The sequence below is a fragment of the Peromyscus eremicus genome, chromosome 4 (genome assembly GCF_949786415.1).
Source record: "Peromyscus eremicus chromosome 4, PerEre_H2_v1, whole genome shotgun sequence".
Lineage (NCBI taxonomy): Eukaryota > Metazoa > Chordata > Mammalia > Rodentia > Cricetidae > Peromyscus > Peromyscus eremicus.
The window spans coordinates 76,308,046-76,335,277 of record NC_081419.1 but is presented as its reverse complement, the minus strand read 5'-3'; the positions used below and the strand labels follow the sequence as shown (position 1 = coordinate 76,335,277).

The window sequence follows — 27,232 nt, the reverse complement described above, 5'->3', positions numbered from 1 at the left end:
TTGCTTTTTCAAGAACCCCCACATTTATTCAGTGGCAAGCCGCAGGAATGGGGTAACACAGGTAGGTTTCCCTAGGCAGGAGGTGCTGTAAGAGGCTTGGACTAAAGGCACAGCCAAGGACGCAGGCCACCAGGAAACCAACTGGTGACCACGAGGAGCTTGTGGGACGGTGGGGACATGGTCTTTCCCTCACCTTTACAGATAGAATAGAAGCAAAGAGAAATGGAAAGGTTGAAGTGACACTTGCGGGGGATAGGCGACAACGGAAAAGCAGACGCCTCTCCTCCGCCAGGGTCTCTGAGCGTCCTCTGGAACGCAGGGCAGATCTAGCACTGCCCAGGGGCTCTGATGTGGCCGGAGAGAGCAGTGCCTTTTCTTCTTACCAGAAAACTTGAGCAATCTCGTGTAAACAGCAGGAGACATCCCCGTAGGTTCCTTATAAATGCTCTAATGAGTTGTAGGACTCCCTGAGAACTAGACTCCACAGTATTTTATATGTACAGGCCATTGACAAATACATAACAGCGCAACAATCGCCTCCCCACGTTAGAAACATCTGGCCACACCAGTACATTCTACAGAATAGGCTCAGAACCGGCATTGAGCTGGACACCACCTACTCAAGCTGAGTGTCCATACAACCACTGTGACGGCCAACCTTGGTTTAGTCATCTCTCAAGTACCTACAGCTTCTCAAGTTTTAACAAATTCTGTTTTGAGGAAATCAATTTTATTTATTTATATTTTATGTGCCTTTGTGTTTTGCCTGCATGTATGTCTATATAAGGTTGTCTGATCCCTTGGAACTGGAGTTACAGACAGTTGTGAGTTGCCATGTGGGTGCTGGGAATTGAACCAGAGTCCTCTGGAAGAGCAGCCAGCTCTTAACAACTGAGCTCTCTCTCCAGCCCCTTGAGGAAATCAAATTGATTTCAATTATGTAAGCTAAATCAAAGGGTAGTCAAGAGGGCTGACCAGGTTCCTGGCTGTAAGAGTTCTGTAGTCATCCATAAGATGCCGTCTAATGTCACTTTTAATGTTTATGCTGGTGATTTTGTGTTTTCGAGGAACAGAAGACATGCATGAGGACATGGAAACTGCGCTGCACTGAACAGACAGACGGCTGACATGGCACTAACACTCGACAGCTGGCAACCACGTTACCACAGCATTACAAACGGGAGAAGCTGCGGCCTGGAGCCTCCAAATACGCAAGCAGGAAAGCAACGCTTGGTGCTCCAGAGACAAGGTGTTCACACTAAATAGGTAAGGGCTAAAGCAGTCCCCGGACCCTTAATGAACAATGGGGAAGGGAGCACATGAGAACTTAGGCTTTCCAGGGATCATGCTTCAAAGCTTCTGAAATTCACAGGCGTCAACTAAAATGAGAACTTGGCACCAGAGCAGCAACTTTCTTCCTAGCGTCAGCACAAGGCAGTAGTGATTCTCACGTTTAATACAGTCCACAAGTGTCCTAAAAACAGCCTAAGTTTCTAAGGCACCTAGGATTATTAAACAACTGAGCTTCAGTACACTAACTCCGACCTTTTTTTTGACAGTGAAGTACATGGAAAAAGCCCATGGAAGTACGATGAAGAGGTACACTAATTAACAAACAGATGTGCCACAGGCCCTTCCAATGCTAAGTTTTTGAAGACACAGAGGACACGTAGATTCCCATGAAAACCACCTCAGATATTTGTAACAGTAAGAAGTAGAAAGACCTCACTGATGATGTCTGGTGCCTGGTGTTATACCTCTCCCACTGCTTGTTTGAACATTGTTTATTGGGACCAGGCAAAGAAGGCACTGTTTTTCTGTGTGGTTTGTAGTTTTTTTTTTTTTAACACAAGTAAATGGATACTACACTCCTGCATCAGTACTTCGTGGCTGGAAGCCCTCCTTCCGAAGGCCACCCATATCAAAGCGGGTAGAGACTTCACAGCGTACTAATAATGTATCATCCTTAACGAAGGTTCCCTGTCTTAAAGCTTCCAGGTGCATAAACGTTACGTAGCCAAAACCTTTGGGGTTCCGTGGGATTGTGGGACGCTGGAAGGCAAGCAGCTCTGGCTTAGCATCCATGACCTCTTCGTGGTTTTGCCTTATTACTGCTTCAGACTGATCAAGAATTGTAAGGCGAATCGTACCCTGGAAGGGCCAGGGGAGATGGCTGTCATACTCTCCTTGCATTGTGTGGACAAACAGGGAGATATAGTTTGCACAGCGCTGAGCCGTTGGTAACTGAAGGTGCAGGCGCATGCACAGCTTGTACCCAGGTCTGCCTGTGTAGAATCCAGGGCTGTGAATGACGACAGGTTTTTCCTCTTCTTGGGATTTCAAGTGCATCCCAAAGTTGCTAATCTTCCAAATGTAAATCCCATTACACTGCTGTGCTTCCATTTCAGCAACTTTGTCCTCAAGGGTTCGAATGGTTCGCTTGAGCTCGCTTACATTTGTGCTCTGAGTTTCCATTTTGGCAGTCAGTTCCCGGATTTGATGGTCCTGCTTCACTAGGCGACTTTCCAACTGTTTGATAGTTTCCTCATAATTTGGGTCCTCTGGACAACATCCCCGGGATGGAGCGTAAGTATCACACGAATGCAAAGCAAGGTTGACGTTATGAACAGCCTGGGCCAACAGTCTCATGTGCAACTGGGTATTCTCTTGCAGGTGTCTCGCCAAGTGATTTCTCTGCATCTGAAACGAAGCACAAGCCACAAGTTGGGAGCACTCACTGAGGACAAGGAAAAGGACCTGGCTAGGCACACAAGAGGTTTGAAGAGTAGCATCACAATTTCTCTCAAACTTTTATCACTTCTCTGTGCTGTCACCTGATCCAGTGAAGTACTCCTTTTATTTTACTGGAGCTAACTGATGAACACTCTCAGCTGTTACTCTGAAAAATGTCTTCTGTCAAAGTAGCATCTACACCCATTGTTCTTTGTTGACTCAAAGACAACAAACACCCAGGTCTCTTTCCACATGCTCCTTCCTCTAATGCGTCTCTCATCAGAGTACAGCTAATAAACTCTTTGCATTAGGAAAACAAGGCAAAGCTTTCTACAGATGATGCTTCCTTTAGCCAGTATCGTTTTCTCCCCTTTAAGGCTACCTGAGCCCGACTGTCAAGTTCTCAACTCCCACTTATGATGCTGACTTATTGTAAATTACCACCTCCACAGTATTCTAAGACCATCAAAAATCCTAAATGTTCTATGATAATCATAATTATAAAATAATGTACATCACAGAAAATAGAAAATACAGGTGATTAAAAAGGAAACAGGCTACCTATTATCTGTCTTAATATTTTGATATGCTTCAAGTTTTTTCTCTATGCATACAATACAGAACTTCCTCATAACCTTTAAGTATATGAGTTACCATTCTATTTTATCTTCTAAACTGTGAAGTATGTTTATTATAAGTATTTATAAAGTAGAGCAGAGAAGCAAATATGTAATTGCATACCCCAGAGAGAATGAGGCCAACACACATAGCAAGCTGTCAGACACTTCCCACTGTGACCGCCTCCTGACACTAGCCTGGGAGACAAGGGCAGGACTTTCCTCTTTACCAGATGTACTTGTTTTGAATACTCTTCAAAAATCAGCTTTCTTTCCTTGCTTACCCCTCTTTCCAGTAACACAAATTCTGTAGCATCGCAATACCGCTTCATCCCCTCTCTTACTCTTCCAAATCAGTGTTCTAAGTGACACATGGGCCATCTCCACTTGAATGTGCCAGAGCTGGGTAGACTCAATACCATGAAAACTCCTTGTCTTTCTTTCTAAGCTTCCAGCTGTGACAGCTGTGTTCACTTTTTGTTGAAGTCTCTCCTTCCAACCCAGTGACTAAGACCAGAAACCTAGTTGTTCTGGATGCCCTCTCTTCTCCGTCCATCGTGTCTACTTCATTACCATCAGACCTTCCCTCCTAACTGCGTCTGGAGCGCCTAGCTCTCTCTACACTCACTCTCATTACTCAGGCTGCCCTCATTTTGGGTGTTGTTAGTGAAAAGCTCAGATACCGCCTTTCCTTAATCTACTTCAGATCTTCCATGTTGTTGCTGGATTGAATAACATAAAAATAAGTCACCACACTCACTCACTTTCTCCTGTCTTCTTGGATATTTTTTGGTAAAATTTTATTTTTATTTTAAACAACAGATATGTATGTGTGTTTGTGTTTGGGGATGCATGTGAATGCAGGTGCTACAGAGGCCAGAGGTGTAGGATTCCCTGGGGCTGGAGTTCCAGGCCACTGTGAGCTACCTGATGTAGGCAGGTGCTAGGAACCACGAAGCCATCTTCCAGAGCCGCTCTGGACATTGTTTTCCCCACCTGTTAAGATCCAGTCCACAGGCTGGTAAGATAGCAACGGTGCCTGCTACATGGTACCTGCCCCTGGGATCCACATGGTCGAAGGAGAGAACTCCTATAAACTGTCGTTTGACCTCCACATGCATGCCATGGAACACAGGCACCCACACACACACTGATGTGCAAACGTGCACATGTGCATACATACAAACTAAAAAAGGCAAAGATTTAGTCTAAATATGTTCAGTCATGCCTACTGAAATACCCTTTTTTTTTTTCCGAGACAGGGTTTCTCTGTGTAGCTTTGCGCCTTTCCTGAAACTCACTCTGTAGCCCAGGATGGCCTCGAACTCATAGAGATCTACCTGCCTCTGCCTCCCAAGTGCTGAGATTAAAGGCGTGTGCCACCACTGCCTGGCTCCTACTGAAATACTTAAGCCATTATTATGTGTGTAATAGTATTAATATTCATAATAATTTACACTTTATAAACAGTGTTTATATGTAAGAGTTTTCTAAAAACTTAAATTTAAATTTGTTGGTATTTTTTCAGTTATAGACCTGAGTATATTTTTTTGAAATTCATATTCCAGAATTCAAAGAAAACTTACCTTCTCATGACAGCCAAAAACACTGAATGTGCAAGGGATTGGAGCCGTTGGGCAGTCTAGATCATAATGATTAGGCATCTGAAAATCAAAATGAAAGCTGAAAAATGACTTCCCCTGCATATCATGCTCTCGATGACGATATTACATTTAAAAATCTTATACTAAGCAAAACTAAGTATTATCTATGGCTTCTTCACAATTCTGAGAGAAATTAAATACTGACATCTTACATCACACAATTCACTAAACTTCATTTCTTAAAATGGGTTTGTTTCTACCTTAGAGAACTGGCGCCCTCTTGTGGTATTTTTAAAGAAAACACCCCTAACAACTACCATGGCAAACCCAAAGCCCTGTCTGTCTGTGGTCTAGACCATTTAGTAAGGGACAGGTCAGTCATACATTCATTAAAGCCTCTGAATAAACCCCATTACTTCCCATATGACAATCTTTTATAAATTATCTTATCTTTGAAACTCTGGCATATTTTCTCTCTACTGGGTAACTTGGTTATTATATGGTAGAGACACAAGCATCCTAGGCTGGACACAGCACCCCAGGACTTGATTCAAGTGACTGTGTGGTCATAGGTCTGTCTTAGCTGCTTCAAGAGAAGTGTCACCAGTTAGTACAATCAACACCGCCAGACATTTGATATTCTTCTGGAAACAGAACTGACCCTGGGCACAGTCCATGGAAGCTTTTTATTTATGTGTTTTACATTTCTAGAAAAAAAAGCCAAGGATATTCCCTCCTGTGTGTTTTCATCTTGCTTCGTCATGGTCCATGATACCAGGTGAGGTTGTCAGAACAATATGGCCAAAGTGACGGGATGGGAGCAGATTATTCTCTCATTTTCCCAGGTCTAGGGCTGATCACTTGCTCAACCTGCTTGTGCAGTTCACAACATTTCCCCCAGCTCTGTGATCGCCAACGAAGCCAGGCTTCATCATCACGGTTAGGAAATGAACGATGACTTTGGAGCAGGGCCTGACGAGGACCTGGCATTTCCCTCTCTTCTCGGCATTGCTGATGCTTTGAGAGCATCTGCCAGTATATTCATGCACACCATGAGGAAAGATGGTGGAGAAATTTCAGCCTTTAATTTGGGGGCTCAAAAAAAATCTTCTTTAGGGTGAGATGCATTAAAGATCATATTTTTAAAATGGTACCAAGGGAGCAGGGTGTGATGGTACATGCCTCTAATCCCAGCACTTAGAGGCAGGGGCTGGTGGATCTTTGTAAGTTAAAACCAGACTGATCTACACAGTGAGTTCCAGGCCAGCCAGGGCTATATGGAGAGACCCTGTTTCAAAAACAAAACAAAAAACCCAAAAAACCCAAACCAGAATCAACCAACCAAACCCAGAAAAGGTACCAAGGGGCTGGAGAGGCAGCTCACTGGCAGAGTACACTCACCTAGCATGTGTGAACTTTGGTGTGCAAAGCCCCAGTACAGAAAGGAAAAAGAGAAGGAAAGGAGGGGAGGAGGGAGAGGAAGAGGAGGAGGAGGAGGAGGGACAGAAAGGAGGAGAAAGAAGCCACGTGAAAGTAGGCCCAGTTTTCACTAAAACTGAGCCATAGTTTTGGACGGAGGTGAAGTTAATGTCACAGTAAGGATCAAAGTCCAGTCTTTCTGATGTTTCATTATGGTTTTTGTCTGTATTAAACTTTATTTTTGTTGAGCTTTTATAAGTATAGCATAGTTTCCTTTAAATATTGAGAACAAAAAAGAAAACTGGGGTATGGGATGACTTCATAAGCAAGATGTTTAACACCTTCAAATTAGGATTCTTGGAAAAACACTACTAACAGATACACGGGAACATTTAGTCAACTTGTTATTAAGTAAGTAATCAGTGAGTTTTTACTTACAGACTTTTGGGGCTCACACAGATTTAGTGACTAATATTCATCCTTTGTGGTAAACTCCCTAAATGTCAACAGATAGCAGTTGGATGGAATTTTCCTTTCTTTATTAGTAATTAAAATATAACAGTTTTCTATTACATCTGTTGCCTTTGATGATGCTCAGCAGTGGTTCCGGAAGCCTCTGCATGGCCCAGGAGCTGGCGCTGCACAGTACTGTGCTACTCAGCAGGTGAGCTTTCTCCTGCTTCCTGGTTCGCTCAGCCAACCTCTGGACAACGAGGCCCTCATGTCAGTGTGTAAATATATTCTTCTACAAGTCTGTTTTTAAGTGGGGCCCTTTACTTTCAACTGTTTTTATTTTAAAATTATATGTTTTGGTTCAATTTTGTTCATTTCTTTGCCTGTGCTGGGCACACTAGGTAGATTCTCTATTCCTCTGAGCTCCATCCCTAGCCAATGGAATCCTTTTTTTTTTTAGTGTCTCTCTATGTAGTCCAGGAACTTACTACGTAGATGAGGTTGGCTTCACACTCACAGAGATCAACCTGCCTTTGGTTTCTGACTGTTGAGATTAAAGGTGTACACCAGCCACCATGCCCGGCTCACCATTGGAATATAAACAAAGGCACTATGCAAATGAGTCAGAAATTTTAAGCATCTACAAATGCTAGATTTTTGTTCCTTTGAAATCTTTTTAATTAATTTATATAATTTTTTTGTACAGCAGAATGCTTCAATACATAATGATTTTGCCTTATTGATTTAAAATTTTAATTAAAAAAAAAAAACCTGTAGCACTTCTATAAGCTCTTAAGGAAATAGTGATTTGCAAAAGAGATTCCTACCTGTTCTCTGATGAGGATTGTACCACAGTATTCACAGATGATATTTGCCAAAGGACAGCTTTGATCATGGATCTAAGTTGTATGAGAGAATTAAGAAATGTATGAGCAAGTCTGAAAAGGTAAAAAGACTAATTTTTATAGAGTAATTTTTTCACCATGAGCAAATGAAGAACATTTGTTTATGTACAGTCACAATGTGAGACTTTTGTTAGTTAACCAGAGTCTTCAGACTCCTTCAAAGACTATGTTAATATGCAAAACAGCGATGATTTCTTTTGAATTTGAAGCAGAGCACCCCTGAATAGCATGGACATCACTTGCTGATGTAATTTTCCAAGGGCTAAAGATTTTAGCAGCAGCATGACAAGTTAATTACAATTCTTTCCAGTAAGTTAAAGTAAACAAACAAACAATCAAAGAGCATTCAGGCACAAGGCTTTGGTACCTAAGTTCTCAGAAGGGTGAGTCCCATTTTCTAGAACACAGTAACTTTGGTTTAATAGATATGCTGAGAAATAGACAACCTTCCTCATAGTTCATGGAATTTGTTCAGGTTGAGAAAGGTGCCAAATTTGTTCCAGTTATGACTGAGACTTTACATATTTATTATTAGCAAGTTAGCTGAATTTTTGTGACTATTTTACTAACACACTAAATACAAAATGCTCGATTTCCTAAGAAGCACATTTAGAAGAATAAAAGTTTAAGGAAGTGACTAAGTATCAGTTATGGAGGAACATAAACTAACGTAGGTATTAGTGTTGTAAGGAGCACAAGGGTAGGTAGGCTTCAGTGTCACCAGACACTGTCACCGTCAGGATGAATGAAAACACCTGCTCTACTGTCATGCTGCTGCTGGGTACCACACTGTTTCTTTTAAAGGTTAACCTCAACTGAAGGACTATACATACTGAAAAGTCAATGGAGCCAATGACTAGCACTAGTGGAACACACTTTGCCATATTTAATGGATTCTCTCTCGCAGATGCAACAGCTCACACTCTTTGTGAAACAAGTCTGTATACATCTTACACAGTAATCATGCTACTTCTTTGTCTGCCATCAGTTCATTCATTAAAATTCACAGACAGGGAGTAAACCAGCATATATGTACCTTTCCTAGCAGCTCTTGTTCATTGTTTACTCTCAGTAATTGGTTTAATACTTTCTAAGGATATATAAATATAAACTCCACACTTATGGACTGTGGGTTCCCTGAAACTTCATTTCTTTCATAAAAATTAGCTTTAAAAAACTGATAATATAGCTGGGTGGTGGTGGTGAACACCTTTAATCCCAGCACTCAGGAGGCAGAAGCAGGTGGATCTCTGAATTTGAGACCAGCCTGGTCTACAGAGTGAGTTCCAGGATAGCCAAGGATACACGGAGAAACCTTGTCTTGAAAAACAATGACAATAAAAAACCAAAACAAAAAACTGATAATATAAATTCATTTTTTGTATTTACATCCTTATCTGATGCTGATGTCTTCAAATACATACTTTAAATGCAATGAACAAATCTAAGGACATACCTCTTTCTCTTCAAATGGCATGGACACAGCACAGTTTACACAAGAAACCAGTCTCCTGGGACAATCCTCGATAATGTGTATATTAAACTGGCACTTTTGGAAAGGACGTTGGCATTGGGGACAATTCATAAGAGCAAATTCACAATGTGCTTGATGATCCTGTAATAAAGGAAAAATAGTTGGTTAGTATTTGAAAACTCTAAAAATGTTTTCTAAACATAATCTTTTCAGAATTCCTTTTGACTGTCAATCTGATATAACACAAGTCACCTGAGAAGGGAGTCTCACTTGAGGGACTGCTAAAATCAGACTGGCCTCTGGGCATGTCTCTAGGAGACTGTTTTGGCTGTTAACTGTGGGTGGCACCATTTCACGGACAGGTAGTCTTGGGCTGTGTAAGAAAGCTAGATGAATAAGGGCCTATGAGCTACCCATCAAATTGTGTTCCTCCAGTGATTCTGTGTGAGCCCAGGCCTGACTTCCTTAGCAAGAGACTACTACAGCCTTTCTTACCCGAAGTTGCTTTCGGTCAGAGTGTATTATCACAGCAACAGAGACCAAATAAGAACAGTGACTAAAGACCACATTCTCTAGCCATACACAGCATGAAGGCCTTAATGAAGTCTTTCAAACAATAATTGTGATGTCAAGGTTATAAAAAGACTATGAAGTCTCAAGTTAATATTTCTAGTTAGAGAAGTTTTGGAAAGAAGTTAGATTTCCAGATTAGCATTTTATAATTGTGTTAAATGGGTCACTCCCACAAAAGGGGCTGAAGAGGTGGCTCGGTGGTGAAAAGTGAACGCTGCTCTTCACAAGGACCTGAGTTCTGTTCTCAGCATCCACACTGGGCTGATAATAAATGCCTGTAACTCTGGGGAATCTAATACTTCTTCTGGCCTCTATGGGCACCCACGCGCATGCTTGGACAGACAGACGGACACACACACACACACACACACACACACACACACACACACACACACGAGTAAATCTTATAAAAGGGACAGACTTCAAATCTGCCCTAAACATTTAATTTCAAATAGGATATTACTCATATTTGATTTCTAGTAAAAAACAAAACACCAAAGAATTGATTTATTTTAATTAAAAAGAAAATGATCTGATTGCTTCAGTTAATTTCCAACTATATGAATATTTTATCTAGTGACTAATACAATGTGCAATTTAGACAAACAGAGAAAGGTACTGAGATGATGGCTGGAAGACACCTTTTTTTTTTTTTTTCTTATTTCAAAATGAGAGAAATAAAGTTATGGGGTTAAGATAACTTGAAATTATGGAGCTCTTCAACTGTTGGAATTGCAGATGTGCTGATCTGAAAAACTCTAAAGAGCACAGACTTGTTTTATTGCTGGGACAAAGCCAAGGCAGGAAGAATAAAACATTATCTAATTTTTTACATGTAACGATGGCAAGAAGTTATTCACCAATCCTGATCTGCTATAACGATGCACAGCTAACAGCACAAAGTCATTAAGCCGTAGAGACGACACTGTGACAACAGCAGGAAAGCATCCTTCCTACCTCGAGATGTCTCAGCTCCATCTTCTGCAAACAGCCTTTATTTGGGCACTTTACCATCAGAGAAAGAATTTCTCGCTTTGCGAAATTGTCAGGAAACAGTTGATTTTCCAGCAGTATTTCATTGTCAACTGGGCACTTGTGACCTGCATCCCTAAAAGAAGTGGGAACTCAAGAGTTAGTAAAGACTGACTGAAGCTCTCCTTATGAAATAACATGTATTATATGCACAGCAACACCAGAATGATAGTGTACTTGGAATTTATGAATTCACTTATGAAATGAATGTGAACTAGCACTGCACTATTTATCAAAGGCTAATAGGCTGTAGATTGGGGGATAGATTCCAGCTAGAAAATAAGCAAAACATTGAACAAAATTATAGTTTGGTTGGTATAAACATGAAGTGAAGGTCAGTTAGGAAAGAATTCTGGCAATCTGGCTGGCTGTGCTCTGTAGTACCTCTATAGTCTACCAGTATGTCAGACTCAGCTGCTCACAGTATTAGCAACACATTTACTGTGTTATAAACAGAAGTTAAACCAGTTAGCAGTACCCTTCTGAGGCTTCCCGTAAGCTTTAAAATGAGGTCTATGATACGCCAGCTCCTGAGCAACAGAAGGATGATTTTACTTGCACATCTTGGGTGAACTATAGTAGTTCCTCTGTGATGGGCTTCCCAGTGCTCTACCTCCCCTCACCTTATGGTGGGAAAAATCATCTTCAGGAAACCTGGGAGTCTGCCATTCTCTTTGAAATTTTTGGTATGTTTCAAAACAATCTTTTAAAGGTATTTTTATTTTTAATTATGTGTGTGTATCTGTGTAGGGTATGTGTACACGAATGTAGGTGCTCGTGGAGGCTGGAGATATTGGATCCTATGGAGCTGTAGTTACAGGCAGTTATGAACTACCTGCTAGGGAGTTCTGGGAACTGAACTTGAGGCCTCTTCAAGAGCAGTAAATGCTCTTAACTATGAAGCTACCACTCCAGCCATCCAGAGATGTGATAATGAAGTAGGCCACAGGAGCCTTAGTCAATCACAGAAACATTCCTTTGACACTACTTGCTTCTATGACTGGACATGGTATCTGCTGTCAAACAGGATAGAACTAATCAAAATGAGACAGAGCTGATCTTTATGGGGTCTGTTTAAGATTACATAATGGATGCCAGGTATGGGATCACTGTGAGTCCCACACAGGGAGCTCTAGGACAGCCAGGACTACATACCTTGTCTCAAAAAAAAAAAAAAAAAAAAAAAAGATTACATAATAGACTGTCAGATACTTTAAAACATTGAAAGCCTCCCCCACCCACCCATTGGACTCTATAACCTACAAGACTCACTCCACTGTCCAAACTCACCAAATCCATCATCTTCCCCCTGGCCAACCACCCCCTGCAATATCAGTAGCCCTTAGAGTCACAAGCACCACTGGCACCAACTGGAAAAAGAGCAGACTCCCTGTCAACAACCCTCTCCAGCAACATCAGCAGACCCTATAGAGGGAGGCACAAGCACCACTCACACCAGTTGGAAGAACAGGCACAGACACACTAGTTGGAAGAAAAGACTCCATTGGCACAGGCACAACCCACACCAGTTGGAAGAACAGACCCCGGAGGCACAAGTAAAACCCACACCAGCCAGAAGAACTGGATAATACACTAGATCTAGGGACCCAAACTCCCACAAACCTCAACTGAGACAACCCTACTCTGACAACCAGCCAATCACCAGAACCCCTGGCCATTCAGGCCAAAAGACAATAAAGGAAACAGACAATAAAGGAACAAAAGACCCATCCAACAAACACATCACAAGAATCAACACCGTACATATAATTATCTCAAATCCAGATGAGTAAATGGCAGTGTGAGAATACAACATAAAGAGCAATATGGTACCACCAGAACCTAGTGGTTCTACAACAGCAAGACCTGTACATCCCAACGCAGATGAAGGAGAAGAAAACGACCTTAAAAACAACTTTATGAAAATGATAGAGGCCCTTAAAGAGGAAATGAAAAATTCCCTTAAAGAAATCGAGGAAAAGACAAACAAAAAATTGGGAGAAATCAATAAATCCCTTAAAGAAAGCCAAGAAAAAAACAATTCAACAGGTATAGAAAACAGTTCAAGAATTGAAAATTGAAATAGAGGCAATAAAGAAAAAAAAACTGAGGGAATTCTGAAAATGGAAAATCTGGATAAACGAACAGGAACTACAGATGCAAGCATAAACAACATAACACATGAGATGGAAGAGAGATTCTCAGGCACTGAAGATATGATAGAGGAAATAGATTCATCGGTCAAAGAAAATTTAAAATCCAACAAATTCTTAACATAAAACATTCAAGAAATCTGGGACACCATGAAACGACCAAACCTAACAATAATAGGGATAGAAGGAGAATTCCAGCTCAATGGCACAGAAAATATATTCAACAAAATCATAGAAGAAAACTTTCCCAAACTAAAGAAGGACATGCCTATGAAGATAAAAGAAGCTTAGAGAACACCAAATAGACTGGGACCCCCCAAAAAAGTCCTCTTGTCATAATAATCAAAACACTAACACACAGAATAAAGAAAGAATATTAACAGCTGCAAAGGAAAAAGGCCAAATAACATATAAAGGCAGACTTATCAGAATTACATCCAACTTCTCAATGGAGACTTTGAAAGCCAGAAGGTCCTGGACAGACGTTTTGCAGAAACTAAGAGACCATAGATGCAAGCCCAGACTACCATACCCAGCAAAACTTTCAATCACCATAGATGGAGAAAACAAGATATTCCATGACAAAACCAGATTTAAACAATAACCTATCCAACAATCCAGCCCTACGGAAAGTACTAGAAGGAAAAATCCAACCCAAGGAAGTTAGCTGCACCCACAAAAACATAGGCAATTGATAATCTCACATCAGCAAATCCCAAAGAAGGGAAACACACACACACACACACACACACACACACACACACACACACACACACTACCACCACTACCAACAAAACAAAAAATTAACGATCACTGGTCATTAATATCTCTTAATATCAATGGACTCAATTCACCTATAAAATGACACAGGCTAACAGAATGGATATAAAAACAGGATCCATCCTTCTGCTGCACAAAAGAACCACACCTCAACTTCAAAGACAGATATTACCTCAGAGTAAAGGGTTGGGAAAAGATCTTCAATCAAATGGACCTAAGAAACAAGCTGGTGTAGCTATCCTAATATCTAACAAAATAGACTTCAAACTAAAATTAATCAAAAGAGATGGAGAAGAACATTTCATATTCATCACAGGAAAAATCCGTCAAGATGAAGTCTCAATTTATTCCCCAAATACAAGGGCACCCACATTTGTAAAAGAAACATTACTAAAGCTTAAATTGCACATCAAACCCCACACACTAACAGTGGGAGACTTCAACACCCCACTCTCACCACTGGATAGGTCTGCCAGATAGAAACTTATTAGAGAAATAAGGGAACTAACAGACTCAAATGGACTTAACAGATATCTACAGAAGATTTCACCCAAACACAAAAGAATATACATTCTTCTCAGCACCTCACGAAACCTCTAAAATTGACCACATACTTGGTCACAAAGCAAATCTCAACAGATACAAAAAAATTGGAATAACCTCCTGTATCGTATCAGATCACCATAACTTAAAATTAGAATTCAACAACAACACAAATTACAGAAAGCCTACAAACTCATGGAAACTGAACAATGCTGAAGTGAATCACCACTGGGTCAAGGAATAAATAAAAAAATTAAAGATTTTCTAGAATTCAATGAAAATGAATGCACAACATACCCAAACTTATGGGACACAATGAAAGCAATGCTAAGAGAAAAATTCATAACACTAAGTGCCTACATAAAGAATTTGGAGAAATCTCACACTATCGACTTAATAGCATACCTGAAAGCTCTAGAACAAAAAGAAGCAAACTCACTCAGGAATAGATGACAGCAAATACTCAAACTGAGAGCTGAAATCAATAAAACAGAAACAAAGAGAACAATATAAAGAATCAATGAAACGAAGAGTTGGTTCTTTGAGAAAATCAACAAGACAGACACACCCTTATCCAAACTAACCAAAAGGCAGAGCAAGAATATCCTAATTAACAAAATCAGAAATGAAAAGGGGATATAACAGACACTGAGGAAATCTAGAGAATCATTAGGTCATACTCCAAAAACCTGTACTCCAGAAAACTGGAAAATCTAAAAGATATGGACAATTATCTGGATAGTTACCACATACCCAAATTAAATCAAGACCAGATAAACAATTTAAATAGGCCTATAATCCCTAAGAAAATAGAAGCAGTCATTAAAAGTCTCCTAACTAAAAAAAAAAAAAAAGCCCAGGGCCAGATGCTTTCAATGCAGAATTCTACCAGAATTTCAAAGAGCTAATACCAATACTCTTTAAATTGTTCCACACAATAGAAACAAAAGGAACATTGCCAAACTCTTTTTATGAGGCTACGGTTACCCTGATACCCAAACCACAAAAAGATGCAACAAAGAAAGAGAATTACAGACCAATCTCCCTCATGAACATTGATGCAAAAATACTCAATAAAATACTAGCAAACCGAATCCAAGAACACATCAAAAAAAATTATCCACCATGATCAAGTAGGCTTCATCCCAGAGATTCAGGGATGGTTCAACATATGAAAATCTGTCAATGCAATACACCATAAAAACAAGCTGAAAGAAAAAAAAAAACACACATGATCATCTCATTAGATGCTAAAAAAGCCTTTGACAAAATCCAACACTCCTTCATGGTAAAGGTCTTGGAGAGATCAGGGATACAAGGAACATATCTAAACATAATAAAAGCAATATACAGCAAGCCGACAGCCAATATCAAATTAAACGGAGAGAAACTCAAAGCAATTCCACTAAAATCAGGAACAAAACAAGGCCCTCTGCATGTGGTGACAGTTGTGTAGCTTGGTCTGTTTGTGGGGCCTCTAGCAGTGGGACGAGGAACTATCCCTGGTTCATGAGCTGGCTTTCTGGAAACTATTCCCTAGGATGGGATGACAGGCTCAGCCTTGATGCAGGGGGAGGAGCTTGGTCCTGCCTCAACTGGATATGCCATGCTTTGCTGACTCCCATGGAGGCCATAGCCTTTCTGAGGGGTGGATGGGGGTGGTGGTGGTGGTGGTGGTAGAAAGGAGGTGGGAGAGGGAACGGGAGGAGAGAAGGGAGGGGAAATTTAATATATATGTAAAACAAAAACAAAAACAAAAACAAAACAAAACATAGAAAGCCAGGAACAAATCTTATAAAACACGCATATCTAAGCGAAAAAACTTTACAAAGTAAATCTAAAACTATTACCCTCAGTTTTAAAAAAATCTAAAAGAAAATGAATTAGACCAAGATCCACTTTGATTTCTTGAATGATAGTCAATGAAGAATTTACAGCAGTTCCTTTTAAAAGAGTAAAGCCATAGTATTCTGCCATTTCTAGCTTTGAGGGAAATGGAACTAAAGCCTCAGATTTCCTTTTGTGGGATTTCTTTCTCTTATCACTATCTTACTTCAAAATATTTTGCAACAAAGATTAGCTAGCTACCCTTCCTGGACTTGATAAAACAGTGTACATGTCTATCTATAAGAAATCAGCATGTCACATGTGCTACCATTTTATCTAATTATAATATATTAAAACACAGACAGGAGGGTGAGCCTTAAACATTGATTTGCTGTGGTCTAAACCAGAGTCCCTAGGGGACACTGTGACTTCATGGGCTGGGCTGAAGGTGATACTATCAGCATCTAGTGGACATACAGCAGGCATGAAGCTCAGGTTCTAACAGGAGAAGACATCTTGCCTCAATAAAGAATCATCTGGCCTAAAATATCAACAGCGCCAAGGCTAGGAAACAAACACACAGAGAAACAACAAACACATAACCCTATACTCTGTCCTCTACAGCTCTTACTGATTCAATGCCAGGCAACACATTTCCCCTCAAATTGAAGAGATGTGCTGCTCCCTTATAATTCAAGCTCCAGATATGGATACGGTCACCTTAATTTCAAATTTTATTGAAAAGTTGGCACAGAAATTGGGAGATAAGAATTCCTAGACCATTGAGTATTCCAAGATGGCTTTAGTCTACTTAGGAATCATTACAGTTTGCTTCCTAATGCAGCAATGTTGAGAACAGAGCTTTGGAGAAGGGAAGCTTTGGAACTCAACGAGGGCTCTGACCTCCTCAGTGGATTAATCCATTTGTGGGTTCACAGTCTGTTGGTCAGTGTGAAAGGTAATGGAAACCCAGGAGATGGGACCTAGCTGAACTGAATGAGGATCTTTTTCTCTTGTATATTTTAGTCCAGTTACAACATTCACATACCAAGAGCCTACTGTGGGAAAGGCATTATTCCTGTAACTAAAGAAAACCGATTTAACATCTCAGTCTCAAAGAGCTACTTTCCAGTGCTGTATGTAGGCAGAGAAAAAAATTGTGCAGATTATCAGTTGTTTAAGGACAAAAGTGCTGGGGGAAAAATCAAAGCCTAGCCTGGTAAGGAAGATCTGGAGTGCAGGAAAGCAAGCAGGCTTGTGGCTTGCTGTGGAACAGAGTAGCCAGGACACCTAAGAGTGTGTTCCAGTTCAACAAGGCAGGCACACGCCTGGCATTTACAAGCAACAGCACAAAGAAGGAGTGGAAGGAGAGTGAGCACTTGGAGAGGGCAGAAAATGAATCATATTACGCCCAGATAGCTCGTGCAGTACGTTCTGAGCCAAGGAGACATCACGTGACTTATATGGCAGGGCTTGCTGTAATGAGACTGAGTGAGGACAAGGCTAGGAGGAGAAAGGCCTGTTAGAGCTGACATCAAGCAATGTACTCATGTATGGCTGGTTGTGTGAAGGGTACAGTACTAGTGGGGGCAGAAAGAAGGGACTGGATTACAGAAATGCTGGTCTTTTTAAGCTGCTCAGACAGAAGACAGCAGAATTTACCACAGCTAGTATCAGAATATATAATCACTCCCAGAATCAGCATTACTCATCTGTCGGATTTACCATATTCTAGTAGGATAATTCAAGGCAAATTAAAAATACTATTGTCATGAAACATAGAGTCCTCTCCTAGTCTGCTTTAGAACTGTCTGAGGCAAAAGTAGCTATTTACTTTCCAGTTTACCCGAGGCAAAGGATGGGAAAACAGACACCTCTTTTCAAACTGCAGTATAAACTGGGATGGGACCCTAAGTACCTCATTTCTCTATCCATTCTTCTTTTTTCCTGAGCAGTTTTTTCTGTCTGCCTATTCTTGGGATGACCTGTTTCTTTTCTTTCTTTCTTTCTTTCTTTCTTTCTTTCTTTCTTTCTTTTTTTTTTTGGAGACAGGGTTTCTCTGTGCAGCCCTGGCTGTCCTGGAACTTGCGTTGTAGACCAGGCTGGCCGTGAACTCAAAGATCCACCTGCCTCTGCCTCCCAGGTGCTGGGATTAAAGGCATCTGCCACCACCACCCTAGGGATGGCTTGTTTACAACATGCTTTTTGTATTTGGTTGTTACAGGCATCGTTCTTTCTTAAAATCAAATACCTTATGGATTTGATGATGCAGGCTTTGCAGAACCTGTGGCCACATGGTGTTTGCACGGCTTCTCGCAAAGCCATCAAGCAGATGGGGCACTCATACTTGCTCTCCAGAGGTGGGTCGAACTCCACATCATAGCCCTGGATCTCTTCCATGAAGGAGCTGGAGAGGTTCCCTGTGCTGGCAGACCCACTCACACTGTCGTCTTTCACGGCAGCACTGCAGGAGGTGGCCATGGCAGCACAGCAGTCACTCGAGGACTGGCTGGACCCACAGCTGTGGTCACAGTTTAACAGACTCATAGTAGCTTTGTATCAGTCAGCCTACAAACAAAGCAAGAAGGGAAACAACAACGCTTTAGCATGCAAACATAGTTTACCTGTACTAGTCACCGAGTAGTCCACACATACTGGTTCAGTTTGTTTCATATAACTACCACTTCACGGGAAATTATCTGAGTCCCTCCTTCAAACGTTTGTGAGTCACCTATGCCAAACACAGAGACCAGATAGACCCTTTAAGGAAAGTGCCTGGTCTAATGCAGTGACGATGGCAGGAGGTTAAAAGAGGAAAGCGCTTCGGTTACAACACCCCATCACAGTGTCTGAGGTCAGGAATTCAGTGTTCACTGTCACGCCTGCACACAGCACAAGAGTTTTGCATGTAATAGTAGATGCTTACTAAACACTACTGAGGAGGTTGTCATGTCATTAAGGGTCCAGTAGGTATTCTTAGCTGAAGAGAATAGTTCCCCCAGCAGGGAACCAAGTGATCACATGCCAGTACTGGGTGCGTGTGTGTGATCTGCTGCAAGTAAGCAGAACCACTCAGAACTTTGTTTCTTCTGATCTAAAATTCCATGCAGATTTCTAAATGCTCAGTGTGGCAATTTCTATTATATAGAAAGGCTGGAATTTCAAAGTATATATTTATCTCCTTCTGCCTTCCGCCAGATCAGATGACCATGTTTCACTACTAATGACTGGAAAAACATGTGAGCTTTCTTTGCCTATGGAAAACTATTGTACTAGCAGACATGCCTTCAAATTCTAAACTGTTACATTACGGACATGAGACGTGAACGTTTAACAGCAACTTATAATACCTATAACCAGCCATGTCTTTAGCTTAATTATCCTTGAGGAAAATTCCTAATGTAAACTATAATTCTAGAAGCACATTGCAAACCTCCAATCAACACAGCAGACAATAACCCTCACGTCTGTCTATATAAATATTCTGTCTGACAGTTTGCCGGAGGATTAAGCAGTAGTTACCATGTCACTGAAATGGCTCGGTGGGTAAAGGTGCTTGCCTCTAAAGATGACCACCTGAGTTTAATCCCTGGAACCTATAAATTGTCCTAAGACCTCCGCACATGTGCTACCTACACTCCTCTCACGCAGCAGTACACAAACGTATTAAACAGCAATACAACCCATAACAACAACAATAATAAGAGAAAGAACTTCTCAGTTGGGTCTAGTGGGGGCAGGTCTGTAATCTTTACTAGGGAAGCTGAGGCAGGAGGAGAATGAATTCTAAATGAGCCTAGACAACTTAGTGAGATCCTGCTTTAAAACAGTCAAAAGAGCGCTGGGGAAACAGCCCGGTGGCAGAGGACTTGCCTGGCATGGGAGGCTCTAAGCTCGATCCCCTGAACTGGAAACACAGATGGGTGTTCACAATCTTTTCACCCCCAGGTACAAACACCTTTCGTGAGATACACCTCACGGCTTTCAGTCACTGTCTGACAGGCACCTACAAAGAAGCAGGAGGGCTAGAGGATGGCTCAGAGGTGAAGAGCTCCTGCTCTTCCAGGGGATCTGAGTTGCGGTCCTTCTCCCATGTTGGGTAGTTAACCCCCCTGTAAGTCTGGCTACAGGGGATCTGGCTTCTCTATGCACCTAGCCTCACATGTACAGACACACATACAAATAATTAAAGATAAAATAAATCTTAGAAAAACAGAACAAAAAAAACCCAAGCCTAGAAGTGGCAGTGCTCTTGTTGTAAGGGCAGGACCATGTGCAGGGTAGTGCCCAGGACTGGGCCGGACAGTCTACACCTCGGCCTTTCTCAGTCACTTGGTCATGACTTGTGCAAAGCAGATAATCCTATGCTTCAGTTGCCTCTCTCATTAGCTAGAGGTTCCATCTGAGAGTTCTTGCAAGGATTACATGTGTTAATATGCATTCAACACTGAGAGCTGCATCTGGCAGTCAGAACAAGTTATTATTTCATATAGTTTTATACAACGTTGTCTTCACTTATTAGAGCAAAACCATGCAGCTTAAAAAGGTCAACCTGCCTAAGGTCACCAATTAAGCAACAGAGTGGGACCAAACCCCAAAGTCTACCTGACGCCAGAACCCAGATCCTTCTGCACTACATTATGTTTATCTGTGTTTTGACAAAATAAAAAGATTTATTTTTTAAGTGCTGTCTAGCATTATTACATTGAGTTGCTAGAACTCCAAAAATTCACCTGAGACCTCAACCTCATACCTTTACTTTACTTTTGATATAATTTTGAAAGACCTCATACCATTTTCCTCTATTTTTGATGTAATTTTGAAAAGTTGAAATTACTTCCCAAAGCCTTGCCATTTCTAATGTGAATTCCTAGGAAAGGCTCATTCTGACTGGAAGACAGGAAGGAATAAGAGACAGTGGCACACGGCAGAACTAGGCATGCATGCTTTTCTCCAAAGATGAATAAGACCTCCTTTAGTGCCTTCATATTTGAGGAAAAAAGACAGTTGTGCCACACCACGGGCTATGTTCTTTGTCATCTTCCTTCTCACACATAATCTTGCATCTACTTCTTTAATCATGTTTCTAAAAGTAGAACTGTTGGGTGAAAGGACATGCAGTTTTTAAAATTTTCTGATACACGATGTTGCTTACCCAATATATATCAAAGGCTTTCTAATCTCCATTCCCGCACAGTACATACAAGACTGTCCATTTTATGTATCCTTGATAATAAACCTTTACAATTTTTAGTTGTTTTGTTTTGCTTTGTTTAGTAAAGTCATTTCTGAGACATGAATATTTGTTACTGCGCTGTACAGCACATGTCAAAGTGCTAGCCATATGGCAAACATGAGTCTTCCCTTCCTGCTGTGGGATGTATGGCAAATGTGTTGCTAATTAATCAATAAAACACTGATTGGCCGTTGGCTAGGCAGGAAGTATAGGCGGGGCAAGGAGGAGAATAAAGCTGGGAAGTGGAAGGCTGAGTCAGAGAGACACTGCCAGCCGCCACGATGAGAAACAGCTTGTGAAGATGCCGGTAAGCCACGAGCCACGTGGCAAGGGATAGATTTATGGAAATGGATTAATTTAAGCTATAAGAACAGTTAGCAAGAAGCCTGCCACGGCCATACAGTTTGAAAGCAACATAAGTCTCTGTGTTTACTTGGTCGGGTCTGAGAGGCTGTGGGACTGGCAGGTGAAAGAGATTTGCCCTGACTGTGGGCCAGGCAAGAAAACTTCTGCAACACCTTCCTGCCAAATGTTTGGTTTAAAATTCAGCTATGGACAGTCTCTATACTGCTTCCTTACTGTCCAGTTCAAGATCTAAACATTATCTGATTAAAAGAGATCTTTTACAAACTACATGTTCCTAGGAAAACATGCTTGAGGGTAACAACTCCTTAAAAGGATTTCCACTGAAGGAGTGCATTGTAAGTGCACTCTTAAAAACCTACACACGCATCCGTGGACAAAGGAGTGGCGAGAACGTAAGGAAGGCGTGAAGATGACCACCGTCCTCTGGGAACGACACGGCCTCCGCATTCTTGAACTCTCTCAGCAGCCATTATTACCTGCTAAGATCCCTCCTTAGGAGCTGCCAAGATGGCTCGGCAGTTAAGAACAAGTGCAGTCCTTCCAGAAGACCCAAGTTCGGACCCCAGCATCCATATCAGAAGTCTCACAATCACTTATAGCTCCAGCTCCTGGGGGTCGGATACCTTCTTCTGGCTTCTGTGGGCTACACACCTAAGACAGACACAGACACACACAGACATAAATAAAGTAATAAATTAATTAACAAGATAAAGATCCCCCTGAACGCTGTCATGGTGGGGGAAGCACCGCCCTTCTCTGAGGTCCAATTTGCAGTTAGAGGTTGCTGGAGGAGACACTGTCTGCAGCAGCATAGTCACTGTTAAGCTACCCGTGCTCCTGAGGGCAACCCTAACTAAATCCATTAGTTTACCAAATATGTACATACATACATATCAGCTCGTAGGGTATAAAACACCAGGGGTGTTACTAGAAAGAAAACCTGATCAATAGCAAGTTGCTTTCATTACTTCCTATGCTTTAAGAACAAAGAAGCTCTACGTCTTCCAAATACTCTTCAGATAATAACCTTGAAAGTCTATGGTGTGTGTGTGAGCACTGTATGTGTACGCGTGCGTGCGTGTGTGTGTGTGTGTGTGTGTGTGTGTGTGTGTGTGTGTGTGTTTAATATACTGCAATATTTTAACACACAGTATAGTAATTAGACTGCAATTTAATTAATATCAGGGAAATTTAGCTAAAACATGCATATTTGAGTACCATTTAGTATTTTTATGTTTACTTTTTCTGAGGCAAGTTAAAATATCTTTCCCTTTACTTTTACATGTTGCAATGGCTTAAGTTAAAAAGCTGCATCTCTCATTTCCCTACAGTGAATAGCTGTCTTAATGAACAGTTAAAGAAGAAGGAAAAGAACCAGTTACAGAAGTGAGGACATCACGTGGACGTGTATAAAAACACTGTGCTCTGGGGAGTCCTTTCAGGAGATGCTACAAAATCCGACTCCAGACTCAAGAAAATAAGTTATGCTTTGGTACAAAATAAGTATTTCTTAGCATCTCTTTTACTTATTTGGGTGACTTTCTCCATGAATAGAGGGGGAAGAATGAAATGCAAATAATTCTTTGTCTTGTACTTCACGACTGCAATGCTGTTTGCTGCTGAGAATCTAGTAAGGCAGATTTAATGAAGTACCACAGGGGAAACCATTACCAACTTATCTGGACTACACAGAGAGTAAGTAATGAAATTTGCCTTATCAGACATCATGGCTTGTATCTACTAATCTGTATGTAGGTATACATTATAATTCAAAGGCAATGAAGTTAGATGCCTTATGTGAAGGGTAGGGTGACCCACAAAAACAGATGCTATGCTAGGAAATGTCGATGTTATGTCTTGAAAGCATACATTTTATGTTAGCTGGAGTGCATATACAAGTAAACATGTAATTCATAAATCAAAACCACATAAAATAAATACTGACAAATTATCCTTAATTCTCTCCTACAAGGGGCTCACCTGGTGGCATTCACCAGGTGGAAGGAGAGCAGTGACTTGTCCTGTGACTTCCACACACGAGCTTAGGCATGAAGGCCTACATAACACACAGGGGAATACACTAAATAATTACGTAAAAAACAAAACTCAAATTTCTCTACTACAGCAACTGTGTGCCAAGACCTTAAAAACCCATTCTTGCTAGGTGGTGGTGGTGGTGGCGGCGGCGGCGGCGGCGGCGGCGGCGGCGGCGGCGGCGGCGTCGTATACCTTTAACCCCAGCACTTGGAAGGCAGAGGCAGGTGGATCTCTGTGAGTTCCAGGCCAGCCTGGTCTACAGTGTGAGTTCCAGGACAGCCAGAGCTGTTATTCAGAGAAACCCTGTCTTGAAAAACAACAACAACAACAAAACCAAAACAACAACAACAACAACAACAACAAAACAAACCCATTCTTAAAATGCAAAGCCCTGCAAATGTGTGACAATGGTTAAGAAATGCTACAAAATACTTGATGGATGTAATTTAGTTTTGAACCCAAACTCAAGGTGCTTTTGCTTACTCAGGGATTGTTTGCTCCTCCAAAAGCCATAGACTTTCGACAACCTCTTACACAAGCCAAGTGACCAAAATTTATTAGCAGCAGAATTTATTACCACAGACATACTAGGCTGTAATTCTGAAATTATATATATATATATATATATATATATATATATATATATATATATATATACAGTGCATCAAGGCTGAAACTCAGATCTGATTCTTGTATGCATCATGTGGACAACCACTGCCTCAAACACTTTCCTTGAGCCACGTAACACCAAAACCAAAAAAAAAAAAAAAAAAAAAAAGAAAAGAAAAGAAAAAAGAAAGCTCCTTTACCAGCGGGCATCATCAAAGGAGGTGTGAAACGCCACAGCTCAAGTCACAAAGTCTACACTTCTAGACCTGTGTAGCAGGCTAGTCACCTGCGCTCGGAGGAACGAGCGAATCCCATACATCCCAGCTTTAGGTGCTTTCTGTTCACAGACAAGACAGTCTGAGTCTCAGCTGGAGTTCCCCTGAAGCCAAATACTAGGAAGAGCTTTATCGACACAGCGTCTGGAACAATCGCTAGAGTGCAGAGGTGGGGAGGGAACATTGGTGTCATCGAACTTTTTTTTTTTTTTTTTTTTTAACTTACTGCTCAGGACCTCTGTCGAATTTAACAGGGAACACAAAAAGTTTCCCCCGGCACTCTGGAAGTTTGAAGGGTTTTTTTTTCTTTTTCTTTTCTTTTTCATTTAAGCTAAAAGGGCCGGGAAAACCCAGCGGGCGATTTCCTTCCAGGGGCAGGGGAAAACACGAGGGTGAGCAGGGCTGAGGAAGTGGGATGCTGTGAGCCTGGAGGCCCCAGGAACGCCGGGAAAGGCTCCCCGACCAGGGGCGGGTCCAGGGCTGTGGGGCGACAGCGGCCCGGCCCGGAGACGTGCAGCCCCGGGGTGGGAACGGAGGGCAGCCCCGGCCTGGGGGAGGGCAGCGGGCGCGTCCTGCACCTGTTAGACGCGGCGACAGAGGGCAGAGGCGACTGCGTGCCCACACGGGGGTCCCGGGGCCACCCAGACTGGAGGGGACAGGGGGCGGAGTCCCGGACCCGGGGGAGGACATGCGAATGGCGACTCCGGTCTGTGGGAGGCGAGGGCCCGCGGCGGCGACACGTCCCTGTCCCGTGGGGAGCCGGGGGTGACTCTCCCGGGCCCACGGCCGCCGGAACCCAAGTTCGAAGCCGCTCACTCACCGTTCGCACACGCAGAGACGCCACAGCCGACCCGGAAGGCTCCCCCGGGCCACACCGCGTCGCCAACACACGGGGCGCTCCAGGACCAAGTGACTCCGACGCCACACTCCTGGTTCGAGGGCAGCGTCCGCTGCGTCCGCCGACGGCCGGAGCCTCAGCCCCAGCGGCGGCTGCCGCTGCTTCCGCCTTCTCCGCTAGACAGGAGCAGCGAGAGGAGGGGGAGCGCGTCCCGAGACAGAGCGGCCCTGTGGGTGAGGGCGCCCCCTGGCCGTGGTCCTCCACGCTGCAGCTGTCAGCCTCGGGTCGGCCTCGGGATGTGCAATTCTGAATCGACTGCAAAGGGGTGTGTGTGTGTGTGTGTGTGTGTGTGTGTGTGTGTGTGTGTGTGTGTGTGTGTGTGTGTGTGTGTGTGTGTGTGTGTGTGTGTGTGTGTGTGTGTGTGTGTGTGTGTGTGTGTGTGTGTACAGGAGACAATTGATCGTGATGGGGACATCAGTAGCGTTGATAGCAGCAATCCCAAATTATATTTTCTTAGACTTTTTAAAATTCCTCCCCTACTCCTCCCTTCTTGCAAAGAAGTTTTCTCAATAGGTTAGAACCCTACATTAATCAGGTAGCTCTTCCTCTCATGAGTGCAAGAGAGTCATCTCATGCATGAAACATTTCTTCACAATTGCTATCATTTGCACTAGCCTGTTCTCCGGCACTGTCACGGGAAGGATATTTTGAATTCCCAGTTTAACTGGATGCAAATATCTACGGATTATAACAGCTACAACTGCAATAGATGCCCTAAAGATTTTCAGCCTTCTGCAAATTTGATTCATCTTCTCCACTTGATGGGGAAGGTATTACTGAGTCACATGTGCGTATCCTGAAACTAGAATGTATGCTTTCAAAACCAGTTTTTCCTTTTTTATAAACCTTGTGACTTTAGATCAAGTTACTTAATCTATACTTGCTTCAACTCTCTCATCTCACATTAATTTGCATATTAGTAAGGTTGCTAGGTAAAGTAAGTAAATACATGTAAATAAATGGTTTAAAGTTATCTAGCAAATAATATGTGCAATAAATACAATACTACATGTCCATTTTTGCTGACATTTTAACAAAATGATTCTTTCCAACGTAAGAATCTGTCACTACTCAGATGCAGAGTGCCCCTTAAAAAGTGCCTTGAAATATTTAAGACATAAAAAGTACAAAGAAATATACACAAGCATCTGGCAAATCATACCGTGTAAGAAGTAAGTAAGAAGTTAGCCAGCTGAATTGCTACATGTTGCACATCCTTCTCCATTAGCTGCCTCTTCCATTCATATAAATAAGCTCTTGTGGGATGGAAAAGAGATCATTATACACAATCAAGAGATGGGGAAAGGGCCAGTGAGATGGCCCAGTGGGTAAAGGAGCGTGCCTTTAACTCCGATGAGTCAGAACTCCAGAACCTACTTTTTAGAAGAGAACCAATTCCCAAAAGTTATCCTCTGAACTACACATGCACACAATGGTATGAACATGCACATGTGTACACTCACACACTTTAAAAAAAAAGAGAGAGAGACAGAGAAAGGAAGAGCAAGGGCATCAGATTTCCTTCATTTTTTAGTGTGAGCTCTGGGCGAGTTCATTACTCATCAAGCTTCTACTTCCCGAACCATAGAAAAGGGAATGATGTCTACATTACCAGGTCTGTTGTGAAGGTGAACTCGTAAAAAATGAACATGAGAGAACATAGTGAGAGGCTTTCAAAAGATCAGATGTTTTATGATT

At 41.9% G+C, this 27,232-nt stretch overlaps 1 protein-coding gene and 1 pseudogene across 1 annotated transcript; both read right to left on the bottom strand.

Moving 5' to 3' along the window:
- Positions 1-25,650, bottom strand: Traf6 (TNF receptor associated factor 6). Its single transcript, XM_059260998.1, has 8 exons — positions 25,457-25,650; positions 22,192-22,366; positions 18,365-18,681; positions 10,736-10,886; positions 9,188-9,346; positions 7,654-7,725; positions 4,937-5,014; positions 1-2,700 (listed from the first exon to the last, which is right to left on the bottom strand). Exons 3-8 carry the CDS (start codon positions 18,658-18,660, stop codon positions 1,864-1,866), a joined length of 1,593 nt encoding a protein of 530 aa, XP_059116981.1. The 5' UTR covers positions 18,661-18,681; positions 22,192-22,366; positions 25,457-25,650; the 3' UTR covers positions 1-1,863.
- On the bottom strand, positions 5,662-6,008 carry LOC131909393 (small ribosomal subunit protein uS8-like; annotated as a pseudogene).
- Positions 25,651-27,232: the final 1,582 nt, after the last annotated feature.

Bases quoted from the DNA above. Each gene is read 5' to 3' on its own strand.
- Traf6 (XM_059260998.1), bottom strand. From the start codon at position 18,660: ATGAGTCTGTTAAACTGTGACCACAGCTGTGGGTCCAGCCAGTCCTCG. The intron at 9,347-10,735 runs GTAGGAAGGATG...CCTTTATTACAG, and splicing joins TGGAGCTGAGACATCTCGAG to GATCATCAAGCACATTGTGA. The intron at 2,701-4,936 runs GTAAGTTTTCTT...GCTTCGTTTCAG, and splicing joins TTTTTGGCTGTCATGAGAAG to ATGCAGAGAAATCACTTGGC.